Below are 20,802 nucleotides of genomic sequence, written 5' to 3'. Positions count from 1 at the left end.
ATCATATAAATACAGTTCTTGGTATTACAATTAGTATGTTTTTTAAGATACCAAGGCCCAATAGAGTCAAAATCGAGTCTCTTTAGATGTCTGGTGAGGCTACATACGTTACAATTCCCACAGGGGTGATGACCCACAACTAGTGGGAGATCCCATAGTGTCTTTTGGTTAGTAGGGTTAGGTAGAGTTCGTGGGCGTGTATGTACCACTAGATCTTTTATGTTAGCGGTCCGTTTAAATGCAAACAGAGGTTTTTGTAAGTTGTAACCTCTGATGGTTCTAATCTGTGTTTGTAGTCTCACTGTAGGGTCGTGATTAATTTCCGCATAGTAGGTACTCACAAGCGGAGGTTACAACTTAACTCCCTAACTGCCTACTGAAAACCTTCACTCGACCAAGGATCTTACTGATTGTGTTTACAAACCAAACGTTTATTGAAACTATGTGAAGCCCAAGCGATTACAGCAGAAACACACAAATGACTTATCTTCCTAAATGGAAAAGCCGAGACAAATTCCTACTCGATTTCACATGAAAGGTCATTTAAAATATTTCTGTTCTGAAACTACAATGAAAATCGGAGCAGCATGTTCAAGAAGGCACTGCTTTATGAAAATGCAAAATCAACTGCGGCGTTCGGAAATTATATTTTTTTATAAAAAAAAACCCAACCCCCCCCAAAAAAGGGTTGAGAAATTACCATAACAAAAATTGGAGGCCCCTAAATTCGGGAGAATGTGAAAACTTGAATGTAATTGAAACTTCGCTTACAGAAAAATGGAAGCTAGACGGTTATCTTGAAAAGAACCACGGACCGTGCACATCAAGAATTTAATGACAAACGACCCGTAAACTCAACTGGAAATCCAATTATAAAAATGCAGAAGCATTTACCGGACGAACATTTTTTGGTTCTCAAACTGGTTTTGACGGCACAGATTGGGAACCACTGCTCTAGTTTATCAGTACGGACCTCTGCATTGTCCCGTGTGCTGCAAGTGAGGCGAGTCTTATCTTGTACTGGTGGGTTTGAGTCCTTTTTGCCAGTCAAACGACTGGTCATTCTTCAGACAGTTGTCAGAGTCATTCAGTTTCGCTGTGTTTGCTTTCCTTTTTCACCTCCATGCTGACTTCTTTCCTCCTGCAGCAACTCTGTGAGCAAACTGAACATCTTCAGAAGGCCATGTGTGCAGTAGGTCTGCCACGACCATCCTGTTCTTTTTATTCAGCTATTGACTGACGGCTTTTGGAAGGTCACTGATGGAACAGTGTTGGGGTTTCTGTTGTAGGACACTGCATTCAACAGCATTGCAGCCGAGGAGTGGATACAGCTTAGTACTTGTCTTCAGTGGATGCAGAGGGCCAAGAGTCATTGCCCTGCTAAGAATCCAGTCTTCCTTCTTGAAGTGACACCTGGTACCTTATTGCTGGTTTTCTATTTCATCACCAATCATGATCAATATCAATACAGGGTTGTGAACCGTGGGCAACACAGGATTGTACTTTGAGGTTCATTCTGATAAAGCTTTAATCTCCATAGACTACAAGGAAGGTTTTTCTTGACTACAGTATCCAGAACATCTGTTTATGACTTGATGTGTCTGGTAGTGTGAGGGTTAGGTTAGACCAACAACTATTTTTTTTATTGAACAGGTGAGAAATATAGGTCCCTTGCTGTTTGATGTATGAGAAATCCAGCACTGTTTGGCATTAAGTTCACTTCTCCACTCATGGTTGGGATGCTGGAGTTGAAGACAGCATCTACTTTGCTTGTGAGTATCTTTGCTTTAAGAGAGCACTAGGTGGTAAGCAAACCAGCTCTGCCGGTGTCGGGACCTGTACACAGCTGCTTCAGTGTTCCTCAGTGGTGTTAGGGCAATCTTTTGATGCTTTAGTTTCGTTTTTATGATCAATGATGTTCCAACACCCTTGGATCCAGTTGAGTGGCCCATGCAGTAGACTCTACGGTTGGCATGGCTAAGTTTCTGGTCTCCTTGGAAATGCGTCTCTGAGACAAGTGCTACACTCACATCCTTAGTTTCTGTCAAATGCAAGAGTTAAACACTTTCTTATGAATGCTCGGAGTATTCCACAGCAGGTAGGCAGAGTTGTGCTTAGGTCATTATTGATTTCCTCAACATGGAATAGACTGTCAATGAGGTGTGCCACTGTTGTCTACGCAAGGTGAAAGCTAATTTCAGCAACAGTCTTCAATTTCAGCAAGGTCATCCTGCCACTGCTCATTCCAAAAACAGTAGCAGGAGCCACCCCTGCATACGGATTGCTCTGTTTAGGTCTTGCAACATCTCCATAGGTCTTCCTATCCATCCTGCCTGGAGTTGGTTCCATGGCAGCGCTAAGGATACCTTTGCGGGTTATAGCGTGCATTACAAATACATACACAACAAAGTGGGGCAAAAAACGCTGGCAGAATGATCAACTGTCCAAAGTGGAAAAGTCACATCCTTTGAAAGGAAGGCCCCGGGTGTCTGCACAACCCATTTGTCCAGAAAGGTGTTCGTGGTGCAGGGAAGTTGGACTGAAAGCACCTGCAGTTCACTCATGCAGCATGCGGATGCAATTGCCAGATGGAAGAATGTTGTTAGTTTTTGGCAACAGCTGTGCATAGGCTCTAACTGCAAGCACATGAGAAATGTAAAGCCCAAGTTCACGTTCGACTGAGCCATAAAAAATGGGTTTTGTTAAACCTTTTATGAATTGCATCACAACCAGCGACTTAAAGACAGTCGGTCAGGTAAAAACAGAAAGGCCGAAAATGCTGGCAACCATTCACTATGCCCACCAAAATGCCTTACTATTTTAACAAAAGAACAAAAAGTTTACAATATGGAGGAGCTGGGCGAGGGGTTGGTGTTTCCAGCACCACACCAAGCACCAGCACCCAGCATAGCTAAATTTCGTAGAATGGGGTATGGCTGCAAGTATGACATCAACCACCTTGGTTGGCAAGTCAAATGCATTCAGGTGCGGTCATTCAACCTTTGTGTGGAGGTGGAGGTTGTGACGACTGATGTAGACCCTACCCAGCTGCTGAGATTTTAGGTTCTTCTTAACTGAAAGCCTGATTGGAGGACAAATAGTCCAGCTAAGGAGCTCTGGGTACCAGTCTCCAGGCCCAATCTTGCATGATGAGAATTAGTTTGATCTTGTCCGTCTTGATGTTCCTCAAACCAGAGTCACAAGATGTAGTGTTGGAAAGGCATACAGGAGTCTATCATTCCAGTCGAAATGGGTCTCCTAACGACTACCATGGATGTAATTCCAACCCACAGGATAGTTGACACTATGTTTTAGACTATGGAAAATAAATCTAGTCAAGGGTCGCACCACTGATTAAAGATGCCCACCTTGGGATGGAGACACCTGTCATGGTCTGCCAGGCGACACCTGCTCATTTCGGTCACTCTGATATTTTGGAATCCTAGGTGGAAGGCAACCAGGAAGCTGATTTGATGGTCCAGCCACCTTCAGTGGTGTAGTGTCTCCTGGCAAAGGATCCACAATCCCACTTTGTATGCTTTGTTGTAGCACCACACAGCAGCCGTGTTGTCAAAGAGGACCCAAACCTTCTTCCCTTTGATGGAGGGCAGAAAGGTCTTCAGAGCTAAACTAATCAGCTGAAGCTCCAACAATCTGATATGGAGTTAGCTCCCTGCAGGAGACCAGGAGTCTCTGACCTCACCTCTCCCAGAAGCTATGCACGTCATCACTGTGGGGAGGAGAGATCTGCCACAGGTGTGGCCCGTGCTTACCAGCCACCACTGCAGATCTTTCAGTCTCCTTTGGGATGAAAATAGAGTTGGAGTGGCAGCTTCAGTGTTGGATCGACTGGAATCAGGCTCAACTGCAGGACTAGCATTTGCCACCTGGCATTTGGAATACAGAGGATACAAGCTTTGGTCATCCCCACTAAAACCTAGGACTGATCCAAACACATCAGGGTGATATCCTAAATATCCAGGTCTCGCTGCAGCAGAGGAAAGACTATAAAGCACCACCTTGAACAAACCACCCCCATCAATTGAATCCTCTGCATGGAGCTCAGAAGGGATTTGAGCTTGTTAATGGTAAACCTCAGTGATATGAGTTTGGTTATTACCCAGAGGTGGTTTTCAGTTAACAATAGCGAGCCAGACTTCAGTAACCAGTAATATGGTTAGTAATATGGATTGTTAGACCTGACAGCCTTAGGGTGGTCACTCAAATGCCTGCCTCCTTCCACTTTTTGGACATTATTTTTGCTGGTTTTTAGACTCTGCGCTCTTTACCTACCACTGCTAACCAGTGCTAAAGTGCATATGCTCTCTCCCTTTAAACATGGTAACATTGGATCACACCCAATTGGACTATTTAATTTACTTATAAGTCCCTAGTACTGTGCACTATATGTGCCCGGGGCCTGTAGATTAAAAATACTACTAATGGGCCTGCAGCACTGGTTGTGCCACCCACTTAAGTAGCCCTTAACCTTGCCTCATGTCTGCCATTGCAAGGACTGTGTGTGTAGTTTCACTGCCAATCCTACTTGGCATTTAAAAGTACTTGCCAAGCCAAAAACACCCCTTTTTCTACATATAAGGCACCCCTAAGGTATGCCCTAGGTAACCCATAGGGCAGGGTGCTGTGTAGTCAAAAGGCAGGACACATACCTATGTAGTTTAAATGTCCTGATAGTGTAAAACTCCCAAATTCATTTTACACTGCTGTGAGGCCTGCTCCCTTAATAGGCTAACATTGGGGCTGTCCTCATATTGTTTGAGTGGTAGATACTGATCTGAAAGGAGTAGGAAGGTCATATTTAGTAGGGCCAGAATGGTGATATAAAATCCTGCTGACTGGTGAAATTGGATTTAATATTACTATTTTAGAAATGCCACTTTTAGAAAGTGAGAATTTCTCTGCACTTAAATCTTTCTGTGCCTTACAATCAACGTCTGGCTGGGTTTAGTTGACAGCTCCTTGTGCATTCACTCAGACATACGCCAAACACAGGATACTCAGCCTCGCTTGCATACATCTGCATTTTAAATGGGTCTTTCTGGGCTAGGAGGGTGGAGGGCCTGCTCTTACACAAAGGACTGCCACACCCCCTACTGGGACCCTGGCAGACAGGATTGAACTGAAAGGGGGCCTGGTGTGCTCCTAAGTCACTCTTTGAAGTCTCCCTCACTTCAAAGGCACATTTGGGTATATAAACCGGGCCTCTGCCCCATCCAACTCGGACACTTCCTGGAGAAGAAACTTGTAACCAGAACCTGCATCCTGCCAGGAAGAACTGCCTGGCTGCCCAAAGGACTCACCTGACTGCTTTCTGTGAAGGACTGCTGCCTTGCTGCTCCCTGGCTCTGGTGAAGTGCTCTCCAAGGGCTTGAATAGAGCTTGCCTCCTGTTCCCTGAAGTCTCAGGAACTAAAAGACTTCTCTCTTGCAACTGGACTCCTTGTGCGGCGAAAATTCGACGCACAGCCTGCCCCGCAGTGAGAAATTCCCCGCACGCCGAAAAGGAACGATGCAGCCAGACTTTGCAAAGAGAAAATCGAAGAGGCGACTGCGTTGTGACCGGAACTTCGACGCATGGCCTACCGGATCAACGCACAGTTGACCTGGGACAACGCGGCCAGACTTCCAGAGGGGAAAATAGACGCAGCGCCTGCCGTGCGGAAGAAATCTCCACGCAACGCCCACCGGAACGACGCAGTGCTGGTGACTCCATTCCACAAGCCCAGGATTCCACGCACAGTCCCCGGGGCGTCTGAAAACCCTGCAACCCAAAGAGGATGCACGACAGAGCCGGAAATCGACGCAGAGCCGTCCCTGCGTGGAAACTAAACGACGAATCACTGTGTGCAGCCCATGAAATCGACGCACACCCCCTAAGTTTCCATGCTTCTCCTCCTCCACGGCCCATTGCAGAGATTTTTCACGCGAACCAAGTACTTTCTGCTAAAAAAGACTTTGTTTGCTTTTAAAAGACTTAAGACACTTTATATCACTTTTCAGTGACATCTCTACCTTTACTTATTGCATCTTTGATCGTTTTGACCTTCAAATATCCAGATAAATATTATATAATTTTCCTAAACACTGTGGTGTATTGTTGTGGTGCTATATTGTGTTACTGTATGATTTATTGCACAAATACTTTACACATTGCCTTCTAAGTTAAGCCTGACTGCTCAGTGCCAAGCTACCAGAGGGTGGGCCCAGGATAATTTGGATTGTGTGTAACTTACCCTGACTAGAGTGAGGGTCCTTGCTTGAACAGGGGGTAACCTGACTGCCAACCAAAGACCCCATTTCTAACAAGGATTAAGAACACTCTTGACCTTTGAAGTTGGGAAGCGACAACTGCCAACACTTTAGCTAACACCCAAGGGGCTGAGGTAGGCCAAAGGAGAGCACATTAAACTGAGTGTGTACCTAGCCTACACTGAACTAAAGATAACATGTGGAACTGCAGGAGAGTATATGGAAATGTCAGTCTCAAAAACCCAAGCACACCAACCAGAACGTACACAATCTGACCAAAAGTGAGCATTTTGAACCCATCCTCACAAATGTGTTCAATGCGTGTCATGAGACCTCAGTCCTTTGGAACAAGGAAAAACAAATCGCGTCCTTTCCTCAGTCGGGTGCACTCTCAAGAACACCACTGGACAACAGGTTAATATCCTTCATCAGGGTAACAAAGTGCTCCTCATCAGAGGGGTGGGGAGGAAAATAAGGGAAGGGCATTGAAAATGTGAACAATTTGTAAGACCCACATTTACAAAGTGAAGGATCTTCAGCCGGAGAGGAAATGTTGTATTGTGCCTCCAACCACCTAAGCATAAACCTGGGGCAGGGCAGACTAAAGTGGCTTGTCTACTGCTACAGCAGAGGATGTAAAATACAAAGAATGTTATTACTGTTGGTTTAAACGGTCTACCAGTGACACATTCCTGAAAAGACTAGGTCAACTATTGGAGCACAGATTGGCAATCTAGCATAGGCTTTAAGACAGCCCCCAGTACTAGCCTCTAAATGTTCTGCTTTAGTGAGGAACTGGTTAAGCTGGTGTTAGCAGCCCCAGAATATGAGCTGTACCATTACTGTCCACTTTTTCTCATACCAGCCTAGAGCCATCAAGGGGCACGTCCATTAGGGATACCTGTACATCTCCAGAAAACTCTCTCAACTAATAGTGCCTTTAGAGCAAGGTACTGGTGCCAACAACTCTCTGTTAATACAGTCTGTAGTGTCCTGGCCATCCAGAGTACATAATTGACTGCATCCTGACCACCCAGTGTCACTTGGGCCAAAAGGTCCTGAGGTCGCTGGCTCTATCCTATAATGCATGAGTGCACCTATCCAAGAGAAACTGTGATAAACCAACATGGTAGGGCAAGCCAAAGAAGACACTTGTTTCCGAAAGCATCAAGTCTTTAATTCCCCAACCAGAGGTTTGGTTAGGAAAGAATTCGGATTGACCTTCCTTGTTGAAGTTTCAACTGTCCTACATTGCCTACCCACAGGTTGACTTACTGGCAGGCATAAGCATAGCTTGGGTCATGTAGCCAGAAGGACATCAGAAAGGATTACCATAAAAGGCTGTGGCTCAGACACAACTTGCTCTAGTTGAAGGATCGGTTAATACATTTGTTTTCATAGTGGGAAACTGCAATTCTAGAATTAAACTGCCATCCATGCGACTATAGCAAACAAAGCACTTTCCTCATTTGGGGGTCCAAGTGGAGAGTCAAGCTCTGTTTCAAATGTGTCTGGCCCACTGGCATTTCAGTATACATGTGGCAGAAATCACTCCCCCTCATCATCATTTGTGTTCTGAGGGACACTAGCATCTCACTCAGAGAGAAAACTGGACCTTAAGAGTGCAAATCCTCTGCAAATCCTGATGTCAAGGCAGAGGCCTGGGATTGGAATTCGGTTTAAAACCACTGTATGCACTTTTGTGATTTCATAGCAAAACACTAACCTGGAGCAGTCAGGTGTCAGTCTGCAGTTACAAACCGGCATGAGATCATCAACTGGCAGGCCTGGAACAAAAGGAACCAGCATGGACTTTCGAATCCGAGCATAATTCAGTATGGGTCTGGTAGTAGGTCCCACAAATGCAGCCCAACTAGCATAAGTCTGACTGGAGACTCCTGTGACTCCATAGGGACTGAAGGAATGCCAGAGGCAGCTGGATTCACATGAAAACTCATTAGCATGGCTTCTTTGAATATTGCTTTTTGCTACAAGGTAATCTGCCCAGGAATATTTTGGGAACGGATAGGACCAAGTGCAGGGTTGAAAACCAGGCGACATTGGTTAAGTGCAATCTTTATTATGACACCCTTGTTTCTTATCACTAGGCTTCAAGTGTCAGAATGGGATTGAGTCATGCTTGACCTGCACTTTGACTTCCCAGAATATTTCTAGACAGAAGAGGAATTTTCACGGGATCATACCCCTTACCTGAAACTGGAGCATGGCCAATGCTTCAGCAACAACCTCTTCTGTCCTGCAACAGAGTTTAGATTCCCAGTCCAAAATACTCTTAGCGTGCATGAAGGCACACCTGTCGCATGACAAAGTGATGGCCTGAGCCAAAGTACCACAGCAATACCTTGTATGGGTCTGTGATTGGCATCTGCTTTCTGGAGCGCTGGAACAGCTTGAATCGTGTCATTTTCGAAGGGAACAACGTTCCCTATAAAAAAAAAAAAAATCTCCAGCTGTAAAGACGACCGTCAAAGCTGCAGAGTTCCAGATCAAAGTTAAAGGGTGTGGAATCAGAGTAGGTGACATCAGCAAGCAGTGGTGATTTCTATATGGCCCTGCTCCATTACGTTTGGGGCAGTATGGAGTCGCAACTGAGCCATACAGCACCCCCACCCCCCCCAAACAAAAGTGCCTATCACTGAGTTAGCCAGCCTCAGCACTCACAGGGCTAATAGCACAAGGATCCCTTTTGTATCAAAATAGCATGATGATCCCCTTAGCATCAATGTTTGCTAAAAAGTCAAAATAGCTAGGTAGTATGGTGCAAAATTTGCCTTCTCACTGCACAATTTTGTGACTCCTCCCTTTTAATTTGGAGACAATTTAAGGGCAATCAACAGTTGATCACATTAATAAAGTGAAGGGAGGGGAATACACAACCGTTTATCTGCTCTTCCTGAGGGTCTATCATTTCAGACTACCCTGCCAACAGTAGACTGTTGCATGCACTATTTCTTTCTCAAAGATGTAACAAGCAAGTGACAATTATTAGTGTCAACTATGCTCCACCACCAGAACTTTCATCTTTCTTTCACTTGTTCCCTCTCTCCTTTACGATGAATAAAAAGTATGGAAAGAAAACACTGTATAATTTGGATCTTCAATATCCCATAGGCCTTTTACTTATTAAAAAAAACATGTTTGGCTTTATCATCTGCCAGTGTTGAGAAGCCACTACTGGGTCCAGCCAAACTTGAGCCAGACTTCCTCCACATTCAGTCATGGCTCACGGGAGGAAAAGGGGCGGTGCGTTGTGGGAACAGAGGGAGTAGGGTGAGGGTGTGTGTGGGGTGCATGAAAATAGTGTTAGGATGAAACGGAGCGGGCGCTCCAAGGCAGGTTGGAAGTCTCTGCCTGCTGTTTCCAACCTCGCAACACCATGCCAGGCTAGGGAGAGCCAGGCTAGGGTGCGCATGTATGTTTGGACGGCCTGAGACAGCTGGCCAAACATACATGCGCACTGAGGGGAGTGCTATGCATCACCCCTAGGTCCCAGTCACGCCCCATGGCCCGGCCCTTTTACAAGAAAACCATGATAAACGCAGTTTATCATGGTTTTCTTGTAAAAGGTTTGCAGCTGCTGCTGCTGGCAGAGGGTGATGCTACTCTGCCATAGCGAAGGCGCCAATCTAGTCCACATTACTCCTTCTGCATGGAGTCGCCGAGCTTTGTGATCTGCTCAATCAGAATTTTCTCTGATTTAAAGCCAATCCTAGAGGTCTGATCCAATGTTAGTTGCTACACACTGCCTGGGCGTATTGTATTTGTTGCCCCATCCAGGCCACAAGTGGAGCCAAATAATTCTCAAATGAAATCATCATCATTCAGGTGTCTAGCACCTGCCAAATTACTATTTCATCATTCTCCAATGATCTCTGGTGACTCAAGCAAGCACATTTCTTCAGTACTGGTTACCCAAGCAGCGATTAAAGCCACCACTGGCATGGCAGTCAGATAAAGTTGCCCCGACCACTGAACATGCTAAACCTCATTCCTTACTTGAGCAGATGGTGGTCTTCAATTTCTTCCACAAGGAAAGGGCAGTTGGGCACCTGGGTGCATGCTTGTGTAGGTCTGTGGACACCACTGCAGAATTGACCTTCTTTAGCTTCGAACATCTAGAAGTGGGAGGAAGGAGGGGGGGAGAAAAGAATACCACTTTGTTTTTACTCCCGAGACAAAAAGAGGAATTCAAACAGCAAAAGTAGTTTTGCACATACCTTTTCAAACAAGACTGAATGCCCTGTTGAGGAAACAAAATAAATGAGAATGTTAAGCGGCAAAGAGCTGATTTAGGTATTAAAATATTTTCTCCATTTTATGATTGTGGTGAAAGACTTCCTTATAGTGCAAAGTCTTTGGTCTTTCTTGGGTGCAGATTCCATGCCTCCATATTACACTAAACCTAAACCCTGCCAGGGAACAGTCACTTCAACCCTGCCTAGGCACAGAGCAGCACCCACACACTTGCTTTAAGAGCGAGCCGCAATACCTCCTATAAAGGATATTTCTGGGCTGCAGGCACCAAGGAGCACATCCCAGCCATACCTCAGCAATTACCACAAGGGATCATCGCAACCAAATCACGTCTTTTTTAAAACCAGCAGACCACACCTAAGCTAAACTTACCTTTTGGTCATACACTTTGTAGTGTTTCAAAAGCCCACCAGAAAGAAGCAAAAACAGGTAAGAGTTAAAAGTTTGAAACTTGAAGGGATACACTTGCTCCATAAACTTAACAAAACAGATTATATTCTTTTGATTGATAGCACAAGTATGTGTTCAAGTTCAATTCACAAATACCAAAATACGGGAGTCAAAAGGTTTCTCTCAAGTAAAAACACACTGAAGAATCCTGTCCCACTAGCAACTGCAGCAGAGGCAGGGGCGTGGAGGGAACGTGGAGGGCTAAAGGAAGAAAACGAGAGGGCAGAGAAGAGTTAGTCCTACGGAACTGCTGAGAGGAAATGACTCGGTGCATTTACAAAGCTATAAGGAAAATCAATGTTCTCACAAGCGATACAAGATGACAAAATTATTGCATCAATTCAGATGGTTCACTTCAATATGAGCCAACTGCACTTAATGCAGTCAAAAACAATTAACTAAGACACTGTGTAAACTGTCATTCAGTAGCACAATTGTAAAGAAAAGTCTATCAATTATATAATTGAATCAATCAAGAAGTAAAGTGATCAGTTCAAGAGATGAACACACATACACCCACCCACACTTTCAAATGGTGATTAACAGAGAGAACAGCAACAGACTCCAAGAGCAGGTTGCAGAGTAACAGGGGGTTGGGTCCATTATTTGTTCCTGTATATACACTTGGCGGTATGTGGTCAAGTCTGCATGCATCACAGTGTTTTGACCCTATTATGACTAAAGGAGGCCTTCATCTGGACAGTACAATTGTGTGTGAAGATGCACTGTTGAAATCGAGCAGGAAAGGAAATTTAGTTTGAAGGCAGAACAAATCACAAAAATCATTTGGAACAGGAAGTGAATTACAGAGTACATCTGGAAAGAAACATAATGAGGTCTCCCATCAATTACACAGATGCAGATAAACCAATCATCCAAGGTAGGCATAACAAGCCACTATGTTGGACTACTCTGGTTGTGTTTTTTTGTGCAAGGTCCTCAGAGCTGCAACACAAGTGGTAATGAGAGAGCAACAGCAAGGGTTGCAACCAAAGTCGTATTGAAATGTTCCAATACAGATAACAGCAAAGGAAGGTCAACTGCTGCTCAATTAGGAAGGTTGGTACAGATTATGTTTAAGTGAAGACTATTTAGGTACGTTCAAAAGGAGGGCAATAGAGTCCTTAAGGTCTCAAGTCAGTGGATGCATAGGAGCTGCACTGCCGAGTGCAAGACATTAGAATAGAAAACATTCAATGTAGACATGGTGGCTCTTCAGAAGGCCAGAGCGCCTGCCTAGCCAATGTTTGGGGTTCTTAATTCTTGGTTTTCGAATGTTTCACAGATATTCAGCAAAACAGCATGCTGGTCGACAGCTCCCTTGTGCATTTCACCCAGACAACCAAAAACGCAGGACACTTAGTTACATCTACATACTGAATGGGTCTTCCTGGGCTGGAAGGGTGGAGGGCCTGACATAAAAGGACTAATAAATCCCCCCCATCCCTCCCCCCTTCAGCTGAAAGGGGAACTTGTGCTCTTCAAAACCACTCTTTGAAGTCTCCTCCACTTCAAAGGCATTTTTGGGTATATAGACTGGGTCTCTGACCCACCAACTCAGACACTATTGGACCTACACCTATCCCCTGTCAGAGGAGCTGCCTGGCTGCCCAAAGGACTCATCTGGACCGATTTGCTGAGAAGGACTGCTGCCCTGTTGCCCTGCTAACCGCTGACTTTAGTAGAAGGACTCTGCCTTCCCCAAAAGTGCTCTCCAAGGGCTTGGATTGAGCTTGCCTCCTGTTTCTGAAGTCTCAGGACCAACAAAGACTTCATCCCTTCACGAAACTCCTTGTGTGTTGAAAAATCGACGCAACGGCAGCAGAATGCGACGCAAGGCCAGCATTGTCGCTGGAAACAAATAAATAAATAAATAATATTAATTTAAAAAAAAAATTAAAAATCTTTTTTTTAAAAAGCACAAAAAAAAACAACAACATCACTGCACAGTCAACCGGAACGACGCAACACCGACTTCCTGACCGGATATTCAACGCAGCACCTGCCTTGTGATGGGAAATTTAATGAATCACCTACCGGATCAATGCAGCGCCTGCTCCTTCTTCCAGCGCGTCAAGGATTTTCAACACATCGTCCATGGGTGTCAAAATGTCCCCGCATTGCAGTGAAGAACCAAGGCTGCATGCCGAAAAACAACACAAACCCATTGCAGCGTGGAAAGAAACAGCGCATCATCTGTGCCATGTCGGAAACTCAGATGCAACCTTATTTTCCACACATCTCCTCTGTGGTGCATCCCAGGTAACGAAGAACACAACTGTATGATTTATTGCACAAACACTTTACACATTGCCTACTAAGGCAAGCCTGACTGCTCAGTGCCAAGCTATCAGTGGGTAGGCACAGGATAATTTGGACTGTGTTGTGACTAACCCAGACTAGGACTGTGGTCCCTACTTAGACAAGAGTGTATACCTCTGGCAACTAGAGGCCCCATTTCTAACATTGGTGATCAGGGGTCAGGATAGGCTTGTGCAGTGCCATACAATAGCTACGTGTACACTACCTAAAAAGGTCAATTTGATTTGTTTTCTTTTTGTTACAATTTCCCTGTTTGACATTCTTTAATCAATCCTATACATCATGTCTCTGGCTGGGTCCACAAGTGGAGCTGGGGAGTTTGACCTGGCTAAGCTGGAGGGATACACAGTTAACTTGCTGAAGAGCTTCTGCAAGGGGATGGGGTACCTACCCATGGAGCTTCCAGGAGGGAGTATAAAAAGGCGCAGAGGGCCCAGGCAGAAGCCAGCTCACAAGAGCATGATGAGTTGGGGGAGCAAGCGGTTGGCTCTCCTGAGGAGGTGCCAACAGCAGTGGAGGATGACACCCCTGGATTTGTGCCCCCTGCTAAACCAGGGAGCAGTGTCTCAAGTCATGGCCTGACCACAGAGGAAAGGAGAGCGGGAAGAGAATTCAGGCTGCGGTTGGCTGAGAGAGAAGCCAAACAAGCTGAGGCTGAAAGAGCCTTAACTGAGAAGGAAATTATATTGGCTCATGAACTGAAAGTGCTGGGGCTCAAGTCTAGGCAGTCTGAGTCCAACAGTGACGGTTACAGCATACGCACAGTATCTGATGGAGACAAGAAGATTTGTATACCCAAAGATTTGGTGCCCAGTTATGTGGTGCGAGAGGACACTGACAAGTGGATTTCTGCTTATGAAGTTGCAGAGGGAACATGGGGTTCCTGAAGAGTACTGGGGGGCGGGCCTGTGGAAACATGTCCCTACACTTGGGAAGGACACACGTCTGACAGAGGTTGAGGACCAGTACAAGTGCACTCCCATGAAAACCATTTTGATTGCCAAATTTGGACTGACCCCTGAAAAGTAGCACCAAAGATTCAGGGACAGTAGCAAGTTCCCAAACAAAACCTGGGTAGACTGATTTTTCCAGTAAGGCACTGAATGGCTGGGTGCAGGGAAGTAAAATCAGTGATTATGGTGGGTTGTACAATTTAAGCCTGGGGGAGCATATGCTCAGTATTCGCTTTACAGAGTTGCACCAGCACCTACTTGACAGTAAGCTGACTGATCCCAGGAACATTGCTGAGGGGGGAAAACTCTGGGCTAGCACCAGAGTGTCCAAAAAGGAGACACCCACAAAGATGGTCGGGGTTCCAAACAGAAGGAAGAGGGGGGTGAAAAACGTAAAAATAAGGTGTTCTTTAACGGCCCCCAAAATAATTCCCAAGGGAATAGTGGTAACCAGTCCCAGTCTGATCCTAAGAAGAAAGGGTTCTTTGATCATAGGACAGGGAGGTTTGTACCCCAATATAGAGAGAGCTCCAAATGAACAAGTTACTTACCTTCGGTAACGCTTTTTCTGGTGGATACACTAGCTACCTGTGGATTCCTCACCTTATGAATTCGTCCTTGCGCCAGCATCCGACGGAAAGTCTTCTTCCTAGCTGTCCACGTCGACGAGGACGTCATAATGGCATGGCTCCATGTGACTCCGTCTGACGTCACCATGCCAATAAGAGGTCCTCGTCGGCGTGCTGACGTCAGTGTCACCTCATTTTTTTCGTGCCTTTGAGGCAAACAGGTGAGAACCGACCCATAAAAAACAAAGAAAAATACATACACAAGAACACTTCCCATAATTGCATATATTCACATGAAAATATATATATATATACACACACACATACATACATATAAACATACATAAACAAATATAAACTTTTGCAAGATATCTGTGCAATCAGGCAGGCAACGGGGAGGCGGGAGGGACCGTGAGGAATCCACAGGTAGCTAGTGTATCCACCAGAAAAAGCGTTACCAAAGGTAAGTAACTTGTTCTTCTGATGGATACAACTACCTGTGGATTCCCCACCTTATGAATAGAGTCCCAAAGCTGTACCGCACTCGGTGGTGGGTGCCCGCCTGATTACACCAAGAAATCTTGCAATACCGAGCAAGCAAAATGGCCGTCCCTCCTCACCTCAGAATCCAAACAGTAATGTTTTGCGAAGGTATGGAGGGATGCCCAAGTTGCCGCCTTACAAATGTCCACTAATGGAACTCCTCTTGCTAGGGACGAAGTTGCCGACTTAGCCCTAGTGGAATGGGCCCCGGATACTCTCAGGGGGAACTTTCTTCGCCAGAGAGTAACAAACTTTTATACAAAGGATGACCCACCTGGAGATTGTTTCTGGATCGCTCTGCTCTTCTGCTGTCCAACATACCCTACAAAAAGCTGAACATCGAGACAAAAGTCTTTTGTTCTCCCCAAGGAGAAACTAAGAGCCCTCTTAGGGTCCAATTGATGGAGTCTCTTCATCCTTAGAGGGGTGGGGAGGAAGGTAGAACAAGGGAAGGGTAATAGTCTGTCCCATATGAAAAGGAGTGACAACTTTTGGCAGAAAAGCTGCCCTGGTTTTCAGCACCACTTTATCAGGGAAAAACATGGTAAATGGGGGTTTAACAGAAAGGGCTTGAAGCTCCCCAACCCTTCTAGCAGATGTAATTGCAATCAAGAAAACAGTTTTTAGAACTAAGTGTCTTAACGGGCATGAATGCAAAGGCTCGAAAGGCGAACCCATCAGAAATGTCAATACTAGATTCAGGTCCCACTGAGGCATGTGAAAGGGCGTGGGAGGAAACTTATTAACTAATCCCTTAATGAACCTATTTACAATCTGAGATTTGAATAAAGAAGACTGGTCCGGAAGGCAAAGAAAAGCAGACAGAGCTGCCAAATAGCCTTTAACTGTAGCTACCGCACAGCCTTTCTGTGCTAAATCGAGAGCAAACAAAAGAACATCTGAAAGGTGGGCCTTTAAGGGATCTTTTTGATTCTCTCCGCACCAAACCACAAATTTTGCCTACCTACCGGCATAAATGGATTTAGTGGAGTGTCGCCTGGACGATAGAATAACATCCACTACATCTGGTGGGAGAGAAAAGGAACTCAGATTGCCCCGTTCTATCTACAGGCATGAAGGTGCAGGCTCTGGAGGTGGGGGTGTAGAACCTGCCCCTGCGACTGTGAGAGGAGGTCTGCCCTGAGTGGGAGACTGAGCAGAGGGCACAGAGAGTTGAAGTAGGTCTGTGTACCACACCCTTCTCGGCCTATCCGGTGCCACCAAGATGACTTGGGCCTGGTCTTGACGAACCTTCCTCAGAACCCGAGGAATCAAGGGTATGGGGGGGGGGAAACGCGTAAAGCAACTGGCCGCTCCAGGACATCTGAACCACGTCCCCCAACGCTCCTTGCAACGGATACTGGAGGCTGCAGAACAACGGACAGTGCGCGTTCTCCCGAGTGGCGAATAGATCCACCGGAGGCGTACCCCACATCCCGAAGATGTAGAGGACCAGGTCCGGATGGAGACGCCACTCGTGATCTACTGAGTAGCGACGACTGAGACCATCCGCATGTACATTCGGAGCTCCGGCCAAATGATTTGCTATTAAGCAAATCTGATGGTCCTGAACCCAGGACCAGAGTCGCAGAGCCTCTCTGCAGAGAAGGTACGACCCTACTCCTCCCTGCTTGTTTATGTACCACATCGCGGTAGTGTTGTCAGTCAGGACCTGAATCGACTGACCACGAAGGGAAGGAAGGAAGGCCTTGAGTGCCAAATGTATTGCCCGCAACTCCAACAGATTGATGTGCAACATCTGTTCCGCTGGAGAGAAATAACCCTTGATCTCCAGGTCCCCCAGATGAGCTCCCCACCCTAGAGTGGAAGCATCCGATACCACTGTGGTCACAGGCGGTGGTAGCGAAAACGGTTTTACTTGGGAAAGTTTGCCGTCCACTATCCACCAACGAAGATCTGCTGCAGTGTCCCTGGAGATCCTTATCGAATCTCTGAGATCTCCTTTGTGCTGGAACCACTGAAGAGCCCTCATGTGCCAGCGTGCGTGAGTGACCAACAGAATGCAAGAAGCAAACAGACCTAGCAGGCGTAAGACTTTGAGGACTGGAACGGCCGCTCCATTCTGAAACATTGGAATCGGCGCCTGAATGTCCCGAACCCGCTGAGGCGGGGGGTAGGCCCGAAACAATGTTGTGTCCAATACTGCCCCTATGAACAGGAGGCGTTGAGAGGGCTCCAGGTGAGATTTGGGTACATTTACTGAAAAACCCAGATCGAACAACAACTGGGTTATCATGCGCAGGTGAGACAACACAAGCTCTGGAGACTTGGCTTTGATCAACCAATCGTCCAGGTAGGGAAAATACCGCTACTCCCTTCCTTCTGAGATGTGCTGCAACCACTGCCATCACCTTCATAAAAACTTGAGGTGCTGAAGTAAGTCCATAACGGAAGGACCGCAAACTGGTAGTGTTGCGACCCCACCACAAACCGGAGATACTTCCTGTGCGACTTGATTATCGGAATATGAAAGTATGCATCCTGCAAGTCGACAGACACCATCCAGTCTCCCTCGTTCAACGCCAATAGCACCTTCGCTAGGGTCAGCATTTTGAATTTCTCCTGTTTGAGGAACAAATTCAAAATACTCAAGTCCAGGATCGGTCTACGACGACCGTCCGCTTTGGGAATCAGGAAATATATTGAATAACAACCCTGACCCCTTTTCCTGCACCACTCTATTGCGACCTTTGATAACATGGCCAGAACTTCCTGTTTAAACAGCCGAAGATGGTCTTCTGAACAAAATGAGGGAAGTGTGGGGGGGGGGGTGAGGAGGAAGGGACTCCTGAAAGGGGAGAGCATATCCTTTTTCCACAATCCTTAACACCCACGAGTCCGTTGTTATCGACTCCCACTTGTGAAGAAAAAGCCTCAACCTTCCCCCTACAGGAGAGGTATGAATGATAAAGTGGGGAAAACTAGGGCTGCTTCTGCTGTTGTCCACCGGAGGAGGAGGATGAAGATGAAGGCTGCTGGACTGCCCCTCTAGTTCGACCCCTACACCGCCCTCTAAAGGCACGATAGGGCGGACTGGAAGGTTGTTGGACCAAGTATTGGGAACTCCGAAAGGCAGAACCACATGCAAACCCCCTGAATCTGCGAAAAGGTCTATAAGATGTAGCAGTGGTAGTCTGTAAGCCCAAAGACTTAGCTGTTGCCAGACTGTCTTTAAACCTTTCAAGGGCAGAATCCGCCTTCTCTCCAAACAGCTTTTCACCATCGAATGGCAGATCCAACAAGGTGGTTTGAACGTCCGAGGAAAACCCAGAGGACCTCAACCAGGCGTGCCTCCTAGTAGCCACAGATGTTCCCATGGCCCTGGCTACCGAATCAGACGTGTCCAGGCCAGACTGTATAATCTGCTGTGGAGCCGCCTGCGCATCCAAAAAAAGAGACCCAGAGGACCTCTGTAACTCCTGCGGTAGATCTCGGACCATCTCCTTAGCAGAGTCCATAAGGGCTTGGACATACCTGCCCAGCACACAGGTAGAATTTGCAGCCTTGAGCGCCATGCTACAGGATGAAAAGATCTTCTTAGAAGACTGCTCCATCCTCTTGGACTCCCTATCAGTTGGAACCACAGGGAATGTTCCAGGAGCAGACTTCGCGGAGCAAGACGCCTGGACTACTAAGCTTTCAGGAGTCGGATGACGAGACAGGAAAACCGGATCTCCGGGTGCGCCTCTATGCCTCCTCGCTACTGCCCTGTTCACTGCAGGACTCTTAACCGGCTTCCTCCACAAATTCAAAATGGGCTCAGTCAACACCTCATTGAAGGGCAGCAAAGGATCAGCACTGGATGCAGAAGGGTGCAACACCTCAGTCAGCAGGTTGGTTTTCACCTCCGCCACAGACAAGGGCAAGTCTAGAAACTCTGCTGTTTTCCTGATCACCGTATGGAAGGATGCTGCCTCCTCTGTAAACTCCCCCAGAGATGCAATGTCCCACTCCGGGGAAGTATCCAGGCCGCTTGCAGACGCCAGACCTTGGTACTCATCACAAGGCCCAATTTCACCCTCCTCCAACTGTCTGTACTCTTCTTCTTCCAGAAGTCGTAAAGCCTTTCTTCGAGACCGAAAGCGTGTTTCCAAAGTCGGTGTCGATAACGAATCCATCGACGCCGAAGACTTCGAATCCCGGTAGGGCACAGGAAGAGATGGATGACTCCGAGCATCACCTGGCGCCGGCACGGACTCCAATGACTACCTCTGCGGAGTCGGCTGGCAGGAAGGAGACATCGACGTCGAATGGCACGGCGATGGCGTAGCCACAGACACAGCTGGTGAAGATCTCCCGGGGGGGGTGCTCTGGTCCTTTGAAAGTAATTGAGAGTCCCGTCATGCCTGTAGATTGTCTGTTAGGCAAATCCTCGAGCACACTACCTGGAAAGCGGTAGAGCTCAGGTCTCACTTGGAGATTATGGGATTGCCCAAGTGGGTCTGCATGACCACAAGGTCCATGGCTGTTCGGGAGGGAAGTTAAGGGTATCCGGTACCTGGAAGAATGGCCCAGACAGCTGCCAAGGAGAGGGGCAAGGGGCGTGGGAAACCAGTCCCAGAAGTTCCCAAGGTGGAGGTTGATGGGGTTCCCGAGGAGAAGGCCCCTGAGCCAACCAAGGAGGACATAGCAAGCTTAGGCAGGTCCCCTAAGGTGGCAAACTGGTAAGTTGAGGGTGGGCCAACCAGGGAGGAATTCTGCAAGGCACAGAAAGTGTGTCCCATTCTTGTCTTGAGGTCTTAAAGCAACTGGCCTCAGGCCTAGCAGCAGGTGAAGCCTCTGGGGATCACGTTATCCACTGGGAGAATGATCTCCTTCACAGTGTCCAAAGGCTCCGGGTACTGGGGAAGCACATGTGCTGGTGGCCCCCCAGTGTTACCGGGCCATCCAATTGGGCCTGGCTCACAACATATCCCTGGCAGGACATTTAGGGCAAGACAAGACCTTTGGTAGGCTTGTCACCAACTTGTATTGGCTCCTAATGCAGACAGCCTCAGATACATTCTGCAGGTCCTGTCCCACCTGCCAGGCCAGAGGGAAGACAGGGAAAAAGCTAAAGGCTCCCCTGATCCCATTCCGCGACGTTGGCACCCCCTTTGAAAGGGTGAGCAGACCTAATTGGTCCATTAGACCCCAAAACTGCCCTAGGCAACAGGTTTATCCTTGCCACCTGTTGCCCAGAGGCAAGCCGTCCGAGGACGGTGACTGCATCAGTAGTGATCAGAACTCTGATGGCAATCTTTACCCATGTGGGGTTCCCCAAGGAGATAGTGTCTGACAGAGGTACTAACTTCATGTCTGCATACATGAAGTCCATGTGGGAATGCGTGTGGTGTAACCTACGCGTTCACCACACCCTATCCATCCTCAATCCAATGAGAGATTTAACAAGACCTTGAA

General features: G+C 46.9%; 1 protein-coding gene across 1 annotated transcript in view; it reads right to left on the bottom strand.

Annotated features, from left to right (window-relative positions):
* The window catches only part of LOC138304294 (zinc-binding protein A33-like), a 160,270-nt gene that overhangs the window by 8,087 nt on the left and 131,381 nt on the right, over positions 1-20,802 (bottom strand). Inside the window, exons 6-7 of the mRNA XM_069244239.1 lie at positions 10,508-10,530; positions 10,287-10,405 (exon numbers count right to left, since the gene is read on the bottom strand). Of these exons, the coding sequence (XP_069100340.1) occupies positions 10,287-10,405; positions 10,508-10,530 (142 nt within the window). The remainder of the gene's footprint in view (positions 1-10,286; positions 10,406-10,507; positions 10,531-20,802) is intronic.

Source organism: Pleurodeles waltl, chromosome 7 (genome assembly GCF_031143425.1).
Source record: "Pleurodeles waltl isolate 20211129_DDA chromosome 7, aPleWal1.hap1.20221129, whole genome shotgun sequence".
Classification (NCBI taxonomy): domain Eukaryota; kingdom Metazoa; phylum Chordata; class Amphibia; order Caudata; family Salamandridae; genus Pleurodeles; species Pleurodeles waltl.
This window is presented reverse-complemented; position numbering and strand designations above follow the sequence as displayed.